Source organism: Zonotrichia leucophrys, chromosome 28, assembly GCF_028769735.1.
Source record: "Zonotrichia leucophrys gambelii isolate GWCS_2022_RI chromosome 28, RI_Zleu_2.0, whole genome shotgun sequence".
NCBI classification, from domain to species: Eukaryota; Metazoa; Chordata; class Aves; order Passeriformes; family Passerellidae; genus Zonotrichia; species Zonotrichia leucophrys.
The window spans coordinates 4,658,414-4,677,409 of record NC_088197.1 but is presented as its reverse complement, the minus strand read 5'-3'; the positions used below and the strand labels follow the sequence as shown (position 1 = coordinate 4,677,409).

General features: G+C 46.6%; 1 protein-coding gene across 3 annotated transcripts in view; it reads left to right on the top strand.

Annotated features, from left to right (window-relative positions):
- Positions 1-18,996, top strand: part of KDM4B (lysine demethylase 4B) — a 73,893-nt gene that overhangs the window by 45,573 nt on the left and 9,324 nt on the right. For 2 of the 3 annotated variants that reach the window (XM_064734082.1, XM_064734083.1), the window contains exons 9-17: positions 1,189-1,385; positions 1,847-1,879; positions 4,837-5,006; positions 9,587-10,026; positions 11,049-11,169; positions 13,576-13,754; positions 15,032-15,254; positions 18,001-18,077; positions 18,672-18,727. In XM_064734082.1, the coding sequence (XP_064590152.1) occupies positions 1,189-1,385; positions 1,847-1,879; positions 4,837-5,006; positions 9,587-10,026; positions 11,049-11,169; positions 13,576-13,754; positions 15,032-15,254; positions 18,001-18,077; positions 18,672-18,727 (1,496 nt within the window). The remainder of the gene's footprint in view (positions 1-1,188; positions 1,386-1,846; positions 1,880-4,836; positions 5,007-9,586; positions 10,027-11,048; positions 11,170-13,575; positions 13,755-15,031; positions 15,255-18,000; positions 18,078-18,671; positions 18,728-18,996) is intronic. The other variant, XM_064734084.1, reaches the window with a different exon arrangement.

Below are 18,996 nucleotides of genomic sequence, written 5' to 3'. Positions count from 1 at the left end.
GTGGCCTCAGCTGTTTTTCATTAAATGGAGTTTTCCTGAAAGTGCCTGTCCATAAATGCTCCTTCCCACTCAGCACACTGGGGTTACCAGCACTGCCCCAGCCCCTGCACAGTGAGAAACAGGAGCTGGAGGGTGTGGGATGGTGGAGAACTGTGCAGAAGGAATCTTCTCTCTCCCTCTTTCAGTGAATTCTCAGCTCTGGCCATAAATTATTTAGTGATGGTGGTGAAAAGGGAAGGGAGAAAAGGGAGAAGCAGGTTTAATTTCAGGCACTTCTGCCAAAAGAATGGATAGAATGTTTTTGAAAAGGTATGAAGGAAAGGTGGAAAAAACCCCAAACCAATCCTGCAAAGTGGCTCCAATTACCTCAGCCTCAACTTGGAGTTGAAAAGCAATTTAGTGCAAGCAAAGCTTTGCACCTTAGAGCAGGAGAGCTGTGGCTGCAGCCCCCAGAGGCACCTGGGGGTTCCTGGGTCCTTTTCCATCCTCTGCCTTCTTCTGATGGAGTTTATAAAGGCTGACTCTTTGAGACTGCCATCAGTGCCCAGGGTGAGAATCCCTTTGCTGCACTCAGTCTGTTGATCCATCACAGCAAAGGGATTCATCCAAGGAAAACCACCTGTGAGTCCTCTCTGTGCAATGGCAGGGGTGGAACTCCAGGTTAGTTTTAATGAGCATATGCCAGCTGAAATGAATAAAGCACATTTTCTCCCACTTCATGCTTTGGATGCAGGTTATTGTTACTGCAGGGTTTTTATTTCTTCCCTTTTGTGCAGCATTGCTGTGCCATGTCAGGATGTATCATTATGAAGTTTAACTGCCCTGTGCTCTAGGTCAGGCTTTGGTTCCTGTAAGGCTTTTCTGAGTTATGAAGTGATACCAATAACATCTTTTCAGCCTGGAAAACCCTGCCAGAGAGAGGCTGGTGGAGGGAAATGGGCTTGAGGGCAGGCTCAGACAGAGTAATTGTGTCGAATGCCTGCAGCACAGAACTCGAGCAGTGCCACTCCCAGGAGGCTTTGGCTTGTTGGGGGGCTTGGAGGGAGAACAAAATCCTTGGGAAGGAGTTTTCCATTAACCTTGGAGAGCGTTGGGGTGGCAGCTGGTGTTCCAGGAGCAGGCAGTGTGGGGAGAGCTGGTTTTCCCCTGGCCAATGCCATTGCTGTGACCCTGTGGGCTCTCTTGCAGTGCACGTGCCGCAAGGACATGGTGAAGATCTCCATGGACGTGTTTGTCAGGGTGCTGCAGCCAGAACGCTACGAGCTCTGGAAGCAGGGCAAGGACAGTGCAGTGCTGGACCACATGAAGCCCACGGCCCTGAGCAGCCCCGAGCTGGATGCCTGGAATGAGACCAAGGCAGAGCTGAAGGCAAAGCTGCTCCGCAGGTAAAGCCAGAGAGGTGCTTGGAGTTCAACTGCTCAGCTTGGAAATGCTGCACTCCTCCATGGAGATGGTTCAAACTCTTTTATTTTCCCCCTTTGTTCTTTTCATACAGTTCCTCGTGCCGTTTGTCTGGGGTAATGTGTCCCTCGTGGTCCTGTTTCCTTCCCATGTTATAAAAGCACGTGCTTTTCAAAGTGGGACACTTTGTGCTTCCTCACATCTCATCTCTTATCCTGAAGACAAAAAAAAAAAAATCTATAGTGAACATTTAGAGCTTCACTGATCAGAAAGCAGGAGTTTTAAAAAGCCCATCAGTTGCAAAGGGGATTTAATGCATGCCTTTCTGTGCTTCCTTTGATCTTTGTATTAATTTTCTACAAGTCTGTGATTTTTGTGTGTTACAGCATGCTTGAATTGAAAATTTGGCATGCTAACCTTTTCCTGTTGGAATCTTGCTTTATAGGATAGGAGATGAGGAAGAGGACAACAAACACCGGTATGTGACTTCCCTCAGCAACATCAACCCCTTCATTCTTTTTCCTGGCAATCCCTTAAATAGCAGCTCTGGGACTCCTTTCCTCAGTCACTGAGCTTTTTGTGAAAGCCCCCAGGGAATCTTCAGGCCTTGAGGTTCCTCAGGTTTCACCTTGGTTTGGATTTCTGTGCTCTCCATCGCTGGAGAACCTCAGCTGTCTGATGGCTCCTCTGGTTTTCCCTCTGGAGCTGCTCTCCTGGGCTGGCAGGGGTGTGTGATGTACCTGGGGTGGGAAAAAGGAGCTGCTCACTGCTGGAAGTGCTGCTGCAGTTTTGGGGCTGTTCAAGTTCCTGGTGCAGCTGGTGTGCACACTGGAAGGTGCTGTATGAACACCAAGGATTATTTTCCCTCCCTGAGCCTATTACCCAGCAGAGAAGCCTCTGTCTCAGCCTGAGCCTATTGCAAAAGATCCAGGTGCTTTTTTTTGCTTATCTATTCAGCGTTTCCTGGATTATTCCAGCATTATCCTGAAGGAGTTTTGAAGCTGTTCAATGCTCCTTAGCTGTACTTTCTCCTGTGCTTATGTCTTTCCAAGACATGGTTTTACTTGAAGCCTGACTTTTCTCAGCAGGATGGAGGGATGGGATTCACCTCTGCCCAAACCTTCACAGTTGTAGCTACTTAATTTAAGTCACTTTGTGGTTCTGTTCTTCAAAGAGTACAAACACTGCTTTTTTGTCAGCTCTCTTGGAAAAATGGAGCTTTTAAACTCTGCAGAGAGGTGTTATTTCTTCTCTAAGGTCAGTCAGACTTGGTTACCTTAAAAAACCCAACTTTGTTTACTTTATGGCTTCAGCATGAGACTGTTTTAGTCCAGTCCCCATTTCGTTTCTGCTGTGTGAATTTGTCAGACACAGAACAGCTTCACTTCTGGAAGTGCTCAGCCTTCAGCCTGTAGTTCTGGAAGCACTTTCTTTAAATGCTGAGCTTTCTGCCTCTCTCCCCCACAACCCCTGAGTGAGAAGAGCCCTGCAAAACAGATCTTTTTTTTCTCTCCTGCGAGTATAAAGCTCTGTGCTGTAATTTTTGCCTGGCACTTCCACACCACAGGAGTAAAGCACACTTTGCTAAAACCAGCCTGTAACGCTTGACTCAACTCCTCCTTCAGCCACAGAACATTCCAGCTGCAGTGGCAAAGTCTTACAGCTTTATCTTCACCTCCCACCCTGCACTCCCCTCCCTGGGAAGGTGCTGTGTTCTTGGAGTATGGGTGAAAAGCAGAGCTGATCCTTCTGGGCTCAGCCCCTGTTCCTGCTGGTGGCTGTCCTGCAGGTGTGAAGGCACCAGCTCCTCTTGGAGGGCCACCATCTGCTCAGAGTCTGGCAATTAGAGGTCCCTGTGCATATGGATCAGCGTGCTTTTCTATTCATCATTCAGCTCAGGTGGAATTTTTTTTCTCCCTTCTTTGTCAGTTTAAAGGCTGATTAAGGGCTCTTAACTCTGTTGTGCTCCAAATGTAATTAGCAGCTGAGTTTTCTGGGCTCTGAGGATGAGGAGCTGCTTTTTAGCTTTTCTAGACTTTGGGACTGATGAGTAAAGTGTGTTTTAGTCTCTGTCACACGATGATGGATGTGAGGCCATAAGGAAAATGCAGCTTTCAACCAAAGAAGAAGTGCCTACATGCTGAAAATGGGGAAAAATCACAAGTTTCTGAATCAGTCCTTTTGGAAAAGGAAAGCTTGTTAGATTTAAACTTGAAATTCAAGGAGAAATTCTGCAGATTCTGTAAAGCCCTGTGCTGGGGCTGGCTGGGATGGAGTCACTGGGATTTGGGGCTCTGAAGTTTGGGCTGTTGCTTCACAGTGTCAAGGCTTTATCTGGTCCCACTCTGGCCCAGAGGGACCCTGGGGCTGGGTGAGAGCTGGGGAGGGGACCCAGCTGGCCCTGAGTGGCCAAGGGGAAATTCTGTGCCATAAAATGTTATGGGGAGCAATAAAAACTGGGGGAGAGGAGGAAGGAGGGGTTTGGCTTCTGAGGTGCCTTTTTTGGGGACTGGCTGGGCATTGCTCTTCCTGGGGAGGTGGTGAGTGGATTTCCTGGGCTTCTTTCTTTCTTTCTTAATTCTTTTCTTCACCTCTTAAACTGCATTTGTCCTGACTTTCAAGTTTCTGACTCTTGTTCTTCCAATTTTCCCTCCCTGTCCCTCCTGAGCAGTGGGGAGTGTCTGTCAGGGTACAGTTCCCAGCCCAAAAATCTTGTCCTGGCTTCTGAATTTCCATTTCTCTTTGCATTGTGGCTCCTGTAATCTTTGCCTTAGTGGCATTGACTTTAAAAAGAATGAGCAGCATTGCTATTGCCTCGTTAGTATTTGTCTGTTCTTATTAATAAGCATATTTTTTAGTTAGATTTCTTCAAGGACTTGGACCTTCTGAATTTACTGCTGAAAAATCATAGACTGCCTATTGATTGTGCTGTGAGCATTCATTATGGTGTGTTTTTGGGAACTGGCAGTGCTGGGTAATGTCTCAGAGCTGGAAGATGATGTTTTGCAGACTTCCAGCAGTTTGCCAAAGGGAGGCACGGACAGAATGAAAAGAAATAATGGAATGAAGGCAGAGGATGAAAGAGAGATTTAAACAAGTTTTCATCTGTATGTTGAAATACAAGCAAAATAGATTGAAAACACAATTAAAATCACTTTAACTGCAGCTTGTGAGCTTACATTAGTAATGGTAGGAAAAAGCTCTTCAGGAAACCCAGACAATTAATGGCTGCTGTGAATGGATCTTAAATGTTGTGTTATGCAAGGTTCATCTGCTCCCTTTCAGATATCTCTTCTGCCCTGTAGCTATTTTAGCTACCTTGTGTTTTCTCTGCAAAGAAGATCCTTTTGTTTTTTATTCAGCTTTTAAAGTCAGTGATGGTTTTCTATTTTGAAGGCTGTTCTTTTATGTCAAATCACACTTCTGTACTTTCAGGTCTCACAGAAAAAGGAGTCAACCCAGAAGACACAAAACAGAGGATCAGAAATCTCTTGGGGATGTCATGGCTATTGAAACTGCCTTGGAAGATGTGAAAGTAAAAGAGGAGCTGAAAAGGGGGCCAGATCTGGAGGAAGAGGAGAGAAGCAAAGGGATGGAAGGAGAAGGTGAGGCCAGAGCAGTGAGGAGCTGGGGTGAGCTCTAAAACACCTCTGTGAATAACTTGTCTGCTGCTGTTGATTTCTGTTGAAATATCAGCAGAGTTTTCCCCAATATTAAAAACTCACTGAAATATGTCATCATTCACAGCAGCAATTGATTTTTCCCTCCCTCTAAGGATTCAATCCAAATAGCTTTTTTGGCAGGGCCTGAAAATTCTACAGGCTCAAACTATTCCAGGATTGTAAAAAATATATATTATGTGAGGAATATTTTAAATTATTTCATAGAGAAACAAATAGATGTATTTTTATGTCCTGCCCTGAAAAAGAATGATTTGTGCACTGCCTTGTGCAATTCATCTTTCCTCTTCCCCTCCCTTTGTTCCCATTTTTCAGAGACTCAGTTTGGGTGGGATCCACAGCTGCTGCACGAGTCCCACTTGGGTTTCTTTGAGTTTAGCTGGGGCAGGGAAGCTTTGCAGCTTCCTCTGCATGAAATATAAAACCTTTGCTGAAAATAAAACCAGGCCATGACAACTCCCAGTCCTTTGGGATTCCTCCTGCACATCCAGTCCCCCTTTGTGCAAGGGGCTCTTTCTGTTGCACCTTTTTCTTGGCTGTGTAGAAAAGGTTGGAGTTATTGCTGGGAAAAAGCTGATTTTCCCCCCTGATGTGTGGAGAAGTGTTTTTTGTGTCTGTGACACACTCACTCCCTCTTTGAGGCTTCTCCAGCACTTACAGGGAATTAATTTACATCTATTGTATATATCCATTATTTGTTTAGCATTTGGAGAAACTGATGCTGCAAACTGTTTAGAGAACCTCGATAATGATCATAAAGGAAATCTGTGGAAGCTCTGGGAAGAGCACTGAGGGCTTTGTTCAGTCTCTCAGCTAGACAGTGTATTTTCTCTTTTCATGGGAAATAAGGAGTTGGAAAACCATTGTTGCACAGTGCAGATACTTAATTTCTATTGCCCTAAGCTTGAGAGCATCAGCAGTGTGTTAAATTGTCTGCTCTTAGCTCTTGTACAAGTTTAACACTTGATGCTTGTAATAAATGGCCCGAAAATGCTGATTTTTCTTCGGAGACGAGAGATAAGTGACAAGGACAGATCTGAGATCATTAGAATGGCCAAGGAATAATAAAAACTCTGTTCTAGCTGAATGGCTTCCAAATCATACACTTCCACTACTTCTGAAGAGCTCTGTAACTGTTGGCTCAGGAGGGAAAAGCTTATTTTCAGCACCATTGCAGAAGTGCCACTGGAGCAAACTCCAGCTTGGTGTGGCTGCTTGCAAATGTTCAGCTTTCCTACTGCAATACAGCAATTAAATCCCAATGGCTTCTCTAGTTTTCCACATCCTGCTGTCTGCATTGCCTCTCACCAGTGTCTCAGGGTTTCATCTTGAAGAAGAAAACAGCATCTGTTTGGATGGCCCTGCTTGTGGTAATGCTGCTCCCACCCCCTCCTGAACTTCCTTTCTTTATTTCCCTGGTTTTAATTTGACTTCATTTTCTATTACACCAGAAGACATGACCTTGAGAAGGAGAAAGACTGAGATTTCAAAGTAGTCATGGTTCCAAAGTAGGTCTTGTGCTTTGTGTTGGTTGTTTGGACAAGCTGAGTATTTATAACTCGAGGTTTTCAGGATTTCTGACCCAGATCCCTTATGGTGTTTACTTTTGGTTTTTATGACTCAGCTTTATATCCATAATTTATTATGTTGCTATTAATACATTTAGAATTTTAGCAGGTTGTCTTGGGACGTTAGGAAGGAGAGTGTTGAGGCTTTGCCCTTGTCTGGGGGTGCTGAGCAGCAGAAATCCCCCTGTGAGTGAGCAGGGGAACTGCAAACCTGAGTGCACCTCCAGGGCTGGGGGCTCCAAACCTCCCTGGCAGCCCCTTCCAAGCCCTTTCCAGGGAGGAATTCCTGCAGGTGTCCAGCCTGACCCTCCCCTGGGGCAGTGTGGGGCTGTTCCCTCTTGCCCTGGTGTCCCCTAGAGCAGAGCCTGCTGTCCCCTGGCTGTCCCCTCCTGGCAGGAGCTGTGCAGAGCCACAAGATCCCCCCTGAGCCTCCTTTTCTCCAGGCTGAGCCCCTTCCCAGCTCCCTCAGCTGCTCCTCAGTTTCCTGAGCTGGGAAATTCAGATTGTGGCAGCACAGCTCTGCCGCTTGTGTTCCTTGTGGTGTCCCACCCACAGCTGCCATCCTTCTGCAGTGGAAGGACAGGAAAGACATTCCTTCTGAACCCACCTGTGCATGTGTGCCCTCAGGTCCTTTTCCTTCCTGGAAGTGTTCAGGATAGCCAGATAAGGCTCGTTGGAATTTTTCCTCCCTTTTTCCTGGCTTCTGATTCCGTAGATTCACTTGCAAACTGGTTTGTTCATCGTAATGCAAAAACTTTCAAGCACAGTTCTCGGTGCCAGCTGCTGTCAAATTACCCTTTAGAAGTCAATAAAGCTGGTGAATGGCATTTGTGGTGCTGTTGGGGAGAGAATTCTTGGAGTGTATAGAGAGTAAATATGATCTGGTTTTGTGCAACTGGGGAGAAATCCAATTTGCCTTTCATTCAATATGTTTGTTTCTCTAAGGAAATTCAATATTCCTTTCTCTGTGATAGAACAAACCAGTTTATCTGAGGGACTGCCTACATGAGTACAACTATAATTATTTGAGCTGGACTTGTTCCCATTTTTATAAGTTAGTGTAAATTGTAAATAAAGTGATCAGACTTCTGTGGAGTGCTGGGGTTAAGGTGATCCCTAAGGGATTTCAGCAGGGATTTTGGCACTTTATCCTATTGTGGGAGTATTCACCCTTCTTCATGCAGAAACCTCGATTGTGTGATGGTTATTCTGGTTTTCCATTCATGGGTTGGGCTGGTCAGGTTTGGTGTAGCCTGAAGTGGAGGGGTCTGGGTGGGTTGGGGTTGGTGAAACCTTCCCTGGCGTGAGCAGGCTGTCCCTGATTATCCCAAACTGGAGACTCCCCTCAGTGGAGAGCAGGAATTTGAATCCCTGCTGTAAAATGGGAGTGTGTGAATCCCTTCACAGGGAGGAGAGGTGGGGAAGACTTTTACAGGCCAGTTCTGCCTCTGGTGACAATGCTGAGATGTTTATCTGCTCAAGAAGTGTTGTCACATCCATGAGGGCTGTGCAGATAAACCGAGTGACAGTGAGCTGGGAGAAACAAGGACATGGGTGTGAGTAAAGGATATCTCAGGATCCAGCTGAGCTCTGTGCTACACCTGATTTATGCTTTAAAAGCATTTTTTAAAAAAGCTTGATAGCAGAAATCTTTGGGTAATAATGATGCAGGTATCTTTTTTTCAGTTCTTCATTTCCTGGGGCTGTTGGGTACATTAACACACAGTAATACCCAGATAAGAGCTGTGCTTGCAAACACAGGGAGCAGCAAACTACTGATACACAATGGGGGTCTCCAAACTCTTGATTGCACCTCCTTATCAGCAAAAAAAAAAAAAAAAAATCTGAGCACACCTCCTGATGTATGTCTTTATTTGTACTTATTCATATACAGCCCAGGAATACACATGTACATGTGTATTTCTGTGCTAATGTGAATATACAGAAAAACAGAGATTAGAAAAGGAAGGCATAAAGATAAAAAAATGCTGTTTAAATATTTATTTTATTAATGGTACAAAAATATTTCATTCCTGCACCCCAGTGGATGGTTTTGTGCCCCTGACTTTGGAGGACAAAAAACCTGAAGCACAGAGTCATGGCTAATGTGACATATTACAGGTTTTTTGGCACACTGTCCAGTTTCCTAGGGATTTAGATATTTTCCCTCCAGGAAACGTTGCTTTTAGCAGCCTTTGTGTTCCAGTCAGGAATTTAATAGTCCATAGAAATGACACAAGTATTTTCTTTCTGAAGTGGCTTCTCTAGGTCAGTGCTGAGGCACAGCTGAGTGTGTGCAGCTTTCAGAGCGCTCATTGGAAAGCAGCAATTCCATGGTGGAATGTGCTAGCCCAGAGTGGAGCTCTGGGAAGGGAAAGCAGCAATTCCATGGTGGAATGTGCTAGCCAGCACTGAGCTCTGGAAAGGGAAAGCAGTAATTTCGTGGTGGAACGTGCAGGCCCAGCAGAGCTCTGAGAAGGGAGGGAAATGCTGAATTCCATGGTGGAACATGCTAGCCCATCATGGAGCTCTAAGAAGGGAGGGAAATGCTGAATTCCATGATGGAATGTGCTAGAATGGAGCTCTGGGAAGGGAAAGCAGTAATTCCATGATGGAATGTGCTAGCCCAGCACAGGGCTCGGGGAAGGGAGGGCAATGCTGAATTCCATGATGGAATGTGCTAGCACGGAGCTCTGGGAAGGGACGGAAAGCAGTAATTCCATGATGGAACGTGCTAGCCCATCAGGGAGCTCTGGGAAGGGAGGGAAATGCTGAATTTCATGATGGAACCTACTGAATTCCATGATGGAGCTCTGGGAAGGAGAGAAAGCAGTAATTCCATGGTGGAACATGCTAGTCCATCAGGGAGCTCTGGGAAGGGAGGGCAATGCTGCATTCCCAGAATTTCAGGGCTCAGTGTCGCCTTTCTCTCCACAGGGGAGTGCAAGGCCAAGGCGCGGCCCCCGAAGGCCAAGGGCGAGCGCAAGAAGAAGCAGCTGTTCCCCCCTCAGCCCCCGGGGCCTGTCCCAGGGCCCATCCCGGCCCCCCAGCCGCCCCCCGAGGCCGGGCCAGGCCCAGCACGGCCCCCAGGACCCCCCTCAGCCCCAGGCCCGGAGCAGGCCCGGCCCGCGGCCCCCCTGAACGTGGTGCAGCCCTCGGAGGCGCCGGCTGAGGAGGACGACTTCAGGCCTCGGCCCATCATCCCCATGCTGTACGTGGTGCCCCGCAGCAAGAAGGTGGTGTTTGACAAGGAGCACATGTCCTGCCAGCAGGCCTTCGAGCAGTTCGCCACGCAGAAGGGGCTGGGCTGGCGCCAGCAGGGCCCTGGCAAGGAGCAGGATGGCGCCGAGGCCGAGCGCGCCGAGATCGCCGCCGAGGTCAGTTCTTGTGGTGGGATGGAATGGTCAGTCTGACTCCATAGATTCACTTGCAAACTGGTTTGTTCATCTTAATGAACAAAAACTTTCAAGCACAGTTCTCAGTGCCAGTCACATTACCCTTTAGAAGTCAGTAAAGCTGGTGAATGGCATTTGTGGTGCTGTTGAGGAGAGGATTCTTGGAGTGTATATTCATGTTCTTGAAGGCTGATTTATTATTTTTTGATACTATATTAAATTAAAGAATACTATACTAAAGAATACAGAAAGGATACTTACATAATGCTAACAAGATAATAATGAAAACTTGTGACTCCTTCCAGAGCCCCAACACAGCTTGGCTGTGATTGGCCAATGAGTCAAAAAATTGACATGAAACCAATGAAACAATCACCCATTGGTAAATAATCTCCAAACACATTCCAAAGCAGCAAAACACAGGAGAAGCAATGAGATAATATTGTTTTCCTTTTTCTCTGAGGCTTCTCAGCTTCCCAGGAGAAAGATCCTGGGCGCAGGGATTTTTCCAGAAAATGTGACAGTGACAATCAGTGGCTCGCAGGCTGTGGTGGCCAGTGGGAGGACAGCCCCAAGGCCAGGCTGGGTGCAAGCACCACCTGGTCTAGGGGTCTGCAGCCCCATGGCAGGGTTGGAACTGGATGGTCTTTTGGGTTCCTTCCAACCCAAACCAGTCTGGGACTCCATGAGTCACGATTTCCGTGGAGTTCCCAGCTGTGTATGTGGTTGAGCAGACTTTTCACGAGCTGATGGAATTGGCAGCTTGCAGATGTTCTGAGGCTGTCCTGATTTGAAGAAAACTCTGTAGATTACCCAACTTCTTAAGAGTTGGTCTTGGCTTTTATCTGCTCCAGGAATTGGCTCGGAAGCCTTCAGTGGTTCAGCCAAAAGGCAGAGAAAAGTTTTCTGTGTGAATCCAAGAGCTCTCTTTGACAGGTGCTCTGCCTCTCTTGTCCTGTTCCCTCCTTTGGGGTGCCCAACCAGCTTGTTGTGTTTCCTTCCAGGCTGCTTCTGCCTTCTCCAAGATGAAGATGGAGATCAAGAAGAGCCGCCGGCACCCGCTGGGCAAGCCCCCGACGCGTTCCCCGCTGTCCGTGGTCAAACAGGAGACCTCGAGTGACGAGGGTGAGTGAGCAGCACCAGGGCCCTGGGCAGGTCCTGTCTGAGCCAGGGAACTGCTGCAGCCTCTGACAGAACTGGGTGGCCTGAAACCCTGTGTTACACGGAGCTGGTAGGAAATGCAGCGTGTTCCCGTTTTGATAACCCAGCTGGAAACAAAACTCTCCAGTGGGAGGTGTCGCTTCTCGCCTCCCACCCTTTTTTCACTCAAGAAAAATATTTTGCTGGCTGCAGAATGAGGCAGCATTATGGGTAAAGGGAAAAGAAAAGTTTGCAGAAAATAATATCTTAAAGGCAAAGCTCTGCCTTGGATATTGCAGTGGGATGAGAGCTGGTCCTTGGAGGCAGTGGAGGTCAGATCTGCTCTCATGTGTGTGAGGAAAGTCAGTTCTAAGCTTTTTCTTGCCTCCTAATTCACATCAGTGTTGAGGTCCAACTTTCCTTGGCAGATGCAGAAATGAGAATTAAAATGTTTTTTGGTGTTTAACTCTACATCACTGATTCTTCTTTCCCCACATTCCAGTCTCCAACAGTCTGGACCAAGGGAAAAGAAAAGATTCTTACCTCTCACTGTTTTGTGGTGTAATTTCCAACTTTGAGGCCTTTTCCACATTACTCAGAATATGGACAATGCCCCAGTAAGGAGCTTTTGTGTGCTGGGTCAGGCACGTGGGTGTAGCTGGCAGTCTGCTCACAGCTCCTCATCATCTTTCCCATTCAGCCTCCTTCACGAGTGCATCCATTGATTTTAGAGCCTTTTCCTGCCTTTCCTCCTGCAGGAAAGGCTTCCCCTGAACTCACAGAGCTCCTTCCTGACCAAGGAGGATGCATTTGATGCCTTCCAAGTGTGTAACACGGACTGAAGTGTGCAGAGGCAGCTGAGACTTGTTATCTTGTTTTGGTGTGAGACCTTGGAACCAGCTCAGAGCTGGAGGATCCTCATTAGGCAGATTCTTCTCACTGCTTTGACTTGTTGGAAGCTGTTTGGGGACTTGGCTGGTGGAGCAGGAGCAGCTCTTGTGGAAGCTGGCATTTCTTGGGGAGTGATTTACAGCTCTGGTGGGCAGAATCTGATCAAACAGATTCTTCCCTCCCCACCAGGGAATAGAGGCAGCTCTCTGCACCCCAGGCTTTTCCAGGGAATGATGTGCAGGATGAGCTGCAGGCTGCAGCAGAAACAGTGAGCATGTAAATTAAGGGAATGCACATTTTACACAGAGATTCAGCCCAGACGAGCTGTTTGCAGTGTGGGAGCCATCCTGAATGCCTTGTGGATCCATCCTGGGAGGAGCCAAGGTGACAGCACACGACAGCCATTCCCTTTCTTCTCTCCATCTGTCACTCTGGATTAGGCTGCTGCTTTCACTGATTTCAGTGGTGTCATAAATCCTGCACTGTCACCTGATGTGCCTCGACTGAAATTTGGAGAAATGTGGGTTTTGATTCATGTCTTGTAAATAAACACTTTTTAGAGGGTAACCCTCATATGAAATGTGACAGAGCCACATACCCAGCACTCATCACCTTAAAAAAGGGATTAATAAAACACAATAAAATTTCCACATTGTCTGACAAATATGTTATGGGCAACATTTAAAATCTGAGATGCAAACTCAGCCATTAACATTTACTCCAAGCTCCTTTTATCCTTTCAGGTAACCCAAGAGTCAGAAAATCTTCAAAGGGAGGGAGAGCTGGGGAGGAGACTTAGACTTGTAGAGCAGAACATAAACTGCTTATTTCCAGTAATTAACAGTGAAGCAGTGAACAATTTGGTTTAATGTGCTGAGCTCTGGGGATAATGTTCTTCCAAGATGTTGTTGAGTTCCCTGTTCTTTTGGAAACTTTGCAGATTGGTGATGCAGGGAGTGATTTACACTCAGCCTTGTGTGGAAAATGTCTTTAACACTTACAGTGACTCAAAGCTCCTTCGTAAGGAAGGGTAAGGAACTCAGACCCCCAGACTGCCACAGATGGATTCAGCAGTGGTTTAATCATGAAATGCCAAGGACCTTTGAAAGGTTTATAAAATAAAGAACTTAACAAAGTTCAAATGAAATCTTCATGAAAAGGATGGTGGAGGTTTCACAGCTGGAAAAGGGAAGGAGTTACAGAGGCAGTAAATCTCCATTCTCTCCTAACTCGTGGCCAGTTCCTTCGGGTCACTGCTGCTCCTGTCTTGTGTATCCTGTCCCCAGAGGGGATATTCTGTCCATTTAAGGAAGTGTTTGGGGTATGAGCATATGGGAGACCATGGAGGAGTTGAATGCTTTTGTTTATTGCACTTCTGTGTTGTTGAGACCTGAGCTGTTTAACTCACCCTTGCTCCTTTTGCCTCTTCTAACCATAAACTCCTTTGCCTTTACTTATTGCTCATTGTTTTGGGATTTCTTTTTTTCCTTTTCATTCTAGAAATGTTTCCATTTTCTGGAGAGGAAGATATGAGTGATCCAGAGGCTTTGAAATCTTTACTTTCCTTCCAGTGGAAGAACAAAGCACTTAATTTCCCAGCTGAAAGGAAGTTCAATGCAGCTGCTGCCCTGAGTGAGCCATACTGTGCTGTCTGCACCCTCTTCTACCCCTATAACCAGGTAATTCCTCATCCCAGAGGCAGGGAATCATTAGGGTTGGAAATAAATCTAGGATCAAGTCCATCTGTCAATCCCCACCACTGTGTTCACCCTAAATCCACATCTCCCCTCTGTATCCATGGGTTTTGTATCCATGATTTTTTTGGGATGGTGACCCCAGTTCTCTGGGCAGCCTGTGCCATTGCCTGGCCACACCTTCCATGAAGAGATTTCCCCTAATATCTCATCTAAACCTCTGCCACTGCTCACATGGCAGAGTTAGGATGCAGACATTTCTGGTACAGACAAACCCACACAAATTTGCACACCAAAGAAATGTGTTTGGATTTGGCAGTGGCTGGAGCCTTTTTTGTTATCTTTCCTGGCTTCTCTGGCTCGCTCAGTGTTCATTTTGAAATCACACTGAAAGAGCTTTGCAAACACTGTTCCATGCAGAGAAAAGTCACACCAGGCTCCTGTTTCCATACGGGCCCCAGTTGCTGAATTTATGCAAACAAGCCACAAAATAAAAATTTACTGAGTAAGCACATCCATCACCTTTTTTTGGAAACTACCAATATGCTTTGGGAGATGTTATAAGCAGAAAGGCAAAATTCATCAGATGAATTAGTTATTTGTGCAGTTGTGCATTGATTTGTTCTCACATAGAGCCAAATCTGGCTTTGTGTGCCCACCAGGAATTCGTGCCTTAGATACTTGTAACTGTGTTGGAAGCTTTTCCTGAGGACAGCAGAACCCACCTCCCCCTTCAATAAAATCTCTTGATTTATTATACAGACTGAAAATAAAATATCTGTTCTGATTGCTGGCTGTTGTGAGGAAAACTGGGTGCAGCTGAGCTGGTTCTATCCATTGCTATTAACTCTGTCAGCTACCAGAAACCTTGAAATGTCCTTCAGGAGAACTTCTTGCAGGAAAAGTAGGGAAGGATGCCAAGGGGGTGGGAGAGAGGGAGGGAAGGCCTTGCTTTTAGTAATATTTTCCTTTTTATTTTTCCTTGGTGTTTTCAGCTGCAGTTTAGGAATTTTTTGCAGAAGAAAACCAGGAAAAGCTGCTCGTTATTCTAATGCTTCTTTGAGCTTCCACAACAAATTACAGATCCCAGCTGATGCCTGAGGAAGAGGGGGAGAAGCAAGGGGGGAATCAGGATTTTAGGCTGTTTGTTGGCTGTTTGGTGTCAGGTGTTGGGTGACCTTTTTGCAAGGGGAGTGCTCAGGGTGCAGAGTGAGCAGCATGGCCAGGAAGAGGAGGTTCCAGTGATGGGGTTTTCTCTGCAGTCCTCACAGGTGGAGAAGGAAGCTGCCCCAGCCTCCACAGGGGAGCCGTCCTCGTTCGTGCACCTTTCCAAGTGTGGGCAGAAGACCAAGCCCCTGATCCCAGAGATGTGCTTTACCTCAAGTGGAGAAAACACCGAGCCCCTTCCTTCAAATTCCTACATTGGAGAGGATGGAACCAGTCCCTTGATATCCTGTGCCAAATGCTGCCTGCAGGTTCATGCTAGTGAGTGTTTCACCTTCCCCAGAGCCTTTCAGGGGTTTGTGTGTTGCTGTATTTGAGTTCCTTCTTGGCAGGTTTGTATCCTGTCACTCCCATTTTTATCTTTCTTGGTACAAAGATATCAGGAATCCCAGAAAGGTTTGGGTTGGAAGGAGCTTAAAGCTCATCCAGTTCCCATCCCCTGCCATGGGCAGGGAACTTTCTCTCAAAGCACATCTGTGTATTCAAGTCCATCTTGGCAGCCACTGATCTTAAAAATACGCACCAATATTCTTTTTACTGCTTATTTTGTTGGCTGATTCTTCTCTGTCTCAGAGAAAAGATTCTTTCTTTTGATACCTTTCATTTTTTGTAATAAAGCAGAACTCAAAGGCTTTATTGCACTCTTTTCTCTCACATATTTTGTTCCAATATTGTTCTGCTGGGGGAGGCTATATTGTTCCTGCATGCAGCAGAGATTATGGAGTAGTTTGAGATATATTTTATTAGTGTCTGTGATAGTGTTTGTAGTAATGGCACTTGATTACAAAAGGGAACATATGTCTGTTTGCTTCCCTGATAGTTATGTCTAAAAGAAGATCTGATTAATCCTGGTGGAGTGTACCTTCAGTGGAGATTGTACAGCATCCAGTTAACATTTGTGACGAATTACTGTTCAGCTGTTTGATCTTGACAGATGGGGAATCTTATTTGACTTGCATCAGCTGGAATTACTTTTGTTGTTCCAATTTTAGAGTCTGCAGGTCCCCGTGCAGCTCAGCAGGGCTGGGGAACTGGAAGCAACTTTTGTTTCTGTGCTGAATCTCTGATTATGGTCATTTCTGGCTAATCAGGCCATGGGATGCAGAGTGGATGTGAGGAGGAAAATTTCATCCTCCCTTCACAATTCAGTGCTCCTGCATCTTGTCCATCCTTAGGCCTGCAATAGTCCAGTCTATAGAATGGTTTCTGTGGCCAAATTCTATTTAGGGATAGAGGGCTGTGGGCAAGATGATTTTAATCTGCAGGCTCAGACCTAGGATCCATCTTTTTTTAGAGAAACTCAGCTTTGTATTTTGGCTGTACTCTCCCCTTGAGGGTAGGACAGGACAGGTGTTAAATCTGATGGAGGCTCCAGTGCCTGGTTGTTTCCTTGTGCTCTGTGATATCCCTTTGACTTTGCTGCAGAGAATCCATTTGCTTTTATTGCAGGATTGCAGTGGTGAGGTGTATTTTGGCTGACTGTAAAAGCAGCTGGCAGCCTGTGTGTTCTTGGGAAGTGCCCTCTCAAACTGTGCTGGGCTCCAGCAGCCAGGCCCTACGGAGAGGGGAAGATCTGGGAAGGTTTCTGGGCTTTTGAGGCACTGAAAAATCCATAAAAATAGCAAATTTTTCTTGCTTTATCCCTATGGGACAACCTGGGGTGAGGTAAATGGGACTGTTCTGCCCTCACAGAATCACTGAGGTTGGAGAAGACCTTCAAAGCCATCAAGTCCAAACATCAGCCCAGCACCACCACCCTGCCCACCAGCAGTCATGTCCCCAGGTGCCTCATCCATGGATGTTTTTAACACTTCCAGAGATGGTGATTCCACCTCTGCCCTGGGCAGGCTGTTCCAACCCTTTCCATGAAGATATTTTTCCTAAATTTCAATCTAAACCTCCCTTAGTGCAGCTTGAGGCTGTGCTCAGGGTCTGGCTCTCCCTCAGCTCAGTTTTGGACTGAACACCCCTGTCCCTGTTCTAGCCTGGGTGGAATTTGCTGCCCTGATTTGCCATGTGATGAAAAGAGACCTCAGATGTGGAGAGCAGCTGCAGATCCATAGTATTGACTTTTTTTGACATGCTCTTTATCTGGTTAAGTGGATGATATTTATAAATCAGGCTGTGGTGGCAATCCCAGTGCTTTCTGAATGTTTTCTTTTAAGTTTAATTCAGTAATTTGAGATTGTTGTTCCCAGCTGAAATTTTCTGTTCAGTTTGTTAGGACAGGTGAAGGCTGGATGAGATTTTGTTAGGAGAGATAGAGGCTGGGTGTAATGAGCTGTGTGTTAGTTGAGATGCTTATCTTCAATTTTCCACTCACTTTACAAGCTTGCAGGAATCACATAGATCTACTTTTCCAAAACTGTATTTGTGTCTTTCCCCCATTGTTTTCAGTGACAAACCTCAGTGCCTTTTACAGAATTTTAAGGACTTTTTTTGTTCTTATTTCCCTGTCTTTATAATGGGCATGATACCACTTTACTATTTTGGTGGTGTTGTAGGAGGATTTGGTGTTTGCATGTTACAGTAATTGATGCTCTGTAGAATGAGATGGTTTTAAGACTTCCTATAACCATAAATTAAATACTGTTAACCATGTGGAATGCAGGTATTTAATTTCCTTGCCCTTATCCTTCCTCATAACACCACTCAGCAAAAGTAACTGCTTCAACCTTGCTAAAATTCATGTGTGTTTCCATGTGTGAGTGCACTCCAGCAGTGGTGGCATCACCTTGGAGCCCAGTTCCTGCCTAAAGAAACAAAGTCTTGCTGTTGTAGTCCTTAGAAAAGTGATGAGAAATAAATGTGAGGGATACCTGTGTAGGGGGGTTGGTTGGTTTGTTTTCAGACCTGCTGGTCCCAATTCCGATTTTGTTGGAATAGAGTTCCTCAAACGCTCTCAGAGTTGCTTCTGAACTGGAAAATCATGAGAAGGGAAAGTGAGTGGAACTGAGAGGTGCTGAGGAAGGGCTGCTGTGACAGGCTGTGGCTCTGTTTGTTGCAGGCTGTTACGGGATACGCCCGGAGCTGGTGAACGAGGGCTGGTCCTGCTCGCGGTGCTCGGCCGGCGCCTGGGCAGCGGTAAGGGCTGGCACAGCTGGCATCACCCATCCCCTGCCCTACTCACACAGGGGGCAGGATTCACATTGCCTTTGACATCCCAGGGGGAGATGGGCAGTGCTATGGACTGGCACAGCACCCCTGGCACTGCTGGCATCACTCCTGGCACTGCTCCACACACACAGGGGAGGATTCACATTGCCTTTGACATCCCAGGGGGAGATGGGCAGTGCTAAGGACTGGCACAGCACCCCTGGCACTGCTGGTGTCACCCACTCACTGCTCCACACACACAGAGGGAGGATTCACATTGCCTTTGAGATCCCAGATGGGAGATAGACAGTGCTAAGGGCTGGCACAGCACCCCTGGCACTGCTCCACACACACAGGGGAGGATTCACATTGCCTTTGGCATGCCAGGTGGGAGATGGACAGTGCTAAAGACTGGCACAGCACCCCTGGCACTGCTGGCATCACCCACCCAGTGCTCCACACACACAGAGGGAGGATTCACATTGCCTTTGAGATCCCAGGTGGGGTGTGGGCACTTTCTGGGGAGGATGAAGAGCCTGGCAGAGCTTTTGGGCCCGTCCTGAAGGAGTTGTGTTCCCGCAGGAATGTTGCCTGTGCAATCTCAGGGGAGGAGCTCTCCAGATGACCACTGATGGCCGGTGAGTGCTGGTTCTGAGGGTGTTTTCCTTATATGCTGCACCTGATCTCCTTGTCTTATGGAGAATTTGGTCTTAATGCTCAGTGTAGCAGCAAATTTTGGGGTTCTGGAGGGAGCTGCTCCTCATTGACTTGGCAGAATGAGCCCAAGGGACTGTGCTGCCCTACACTGCAGCACAGCAGAGCTCCTGAACTCCTGCTGAATGTGGTTGTTTCTCAGAGAAAAGTCTTCTCAGGGAATGTTTAGCATTGTGCAATATCAGGTGTAGGG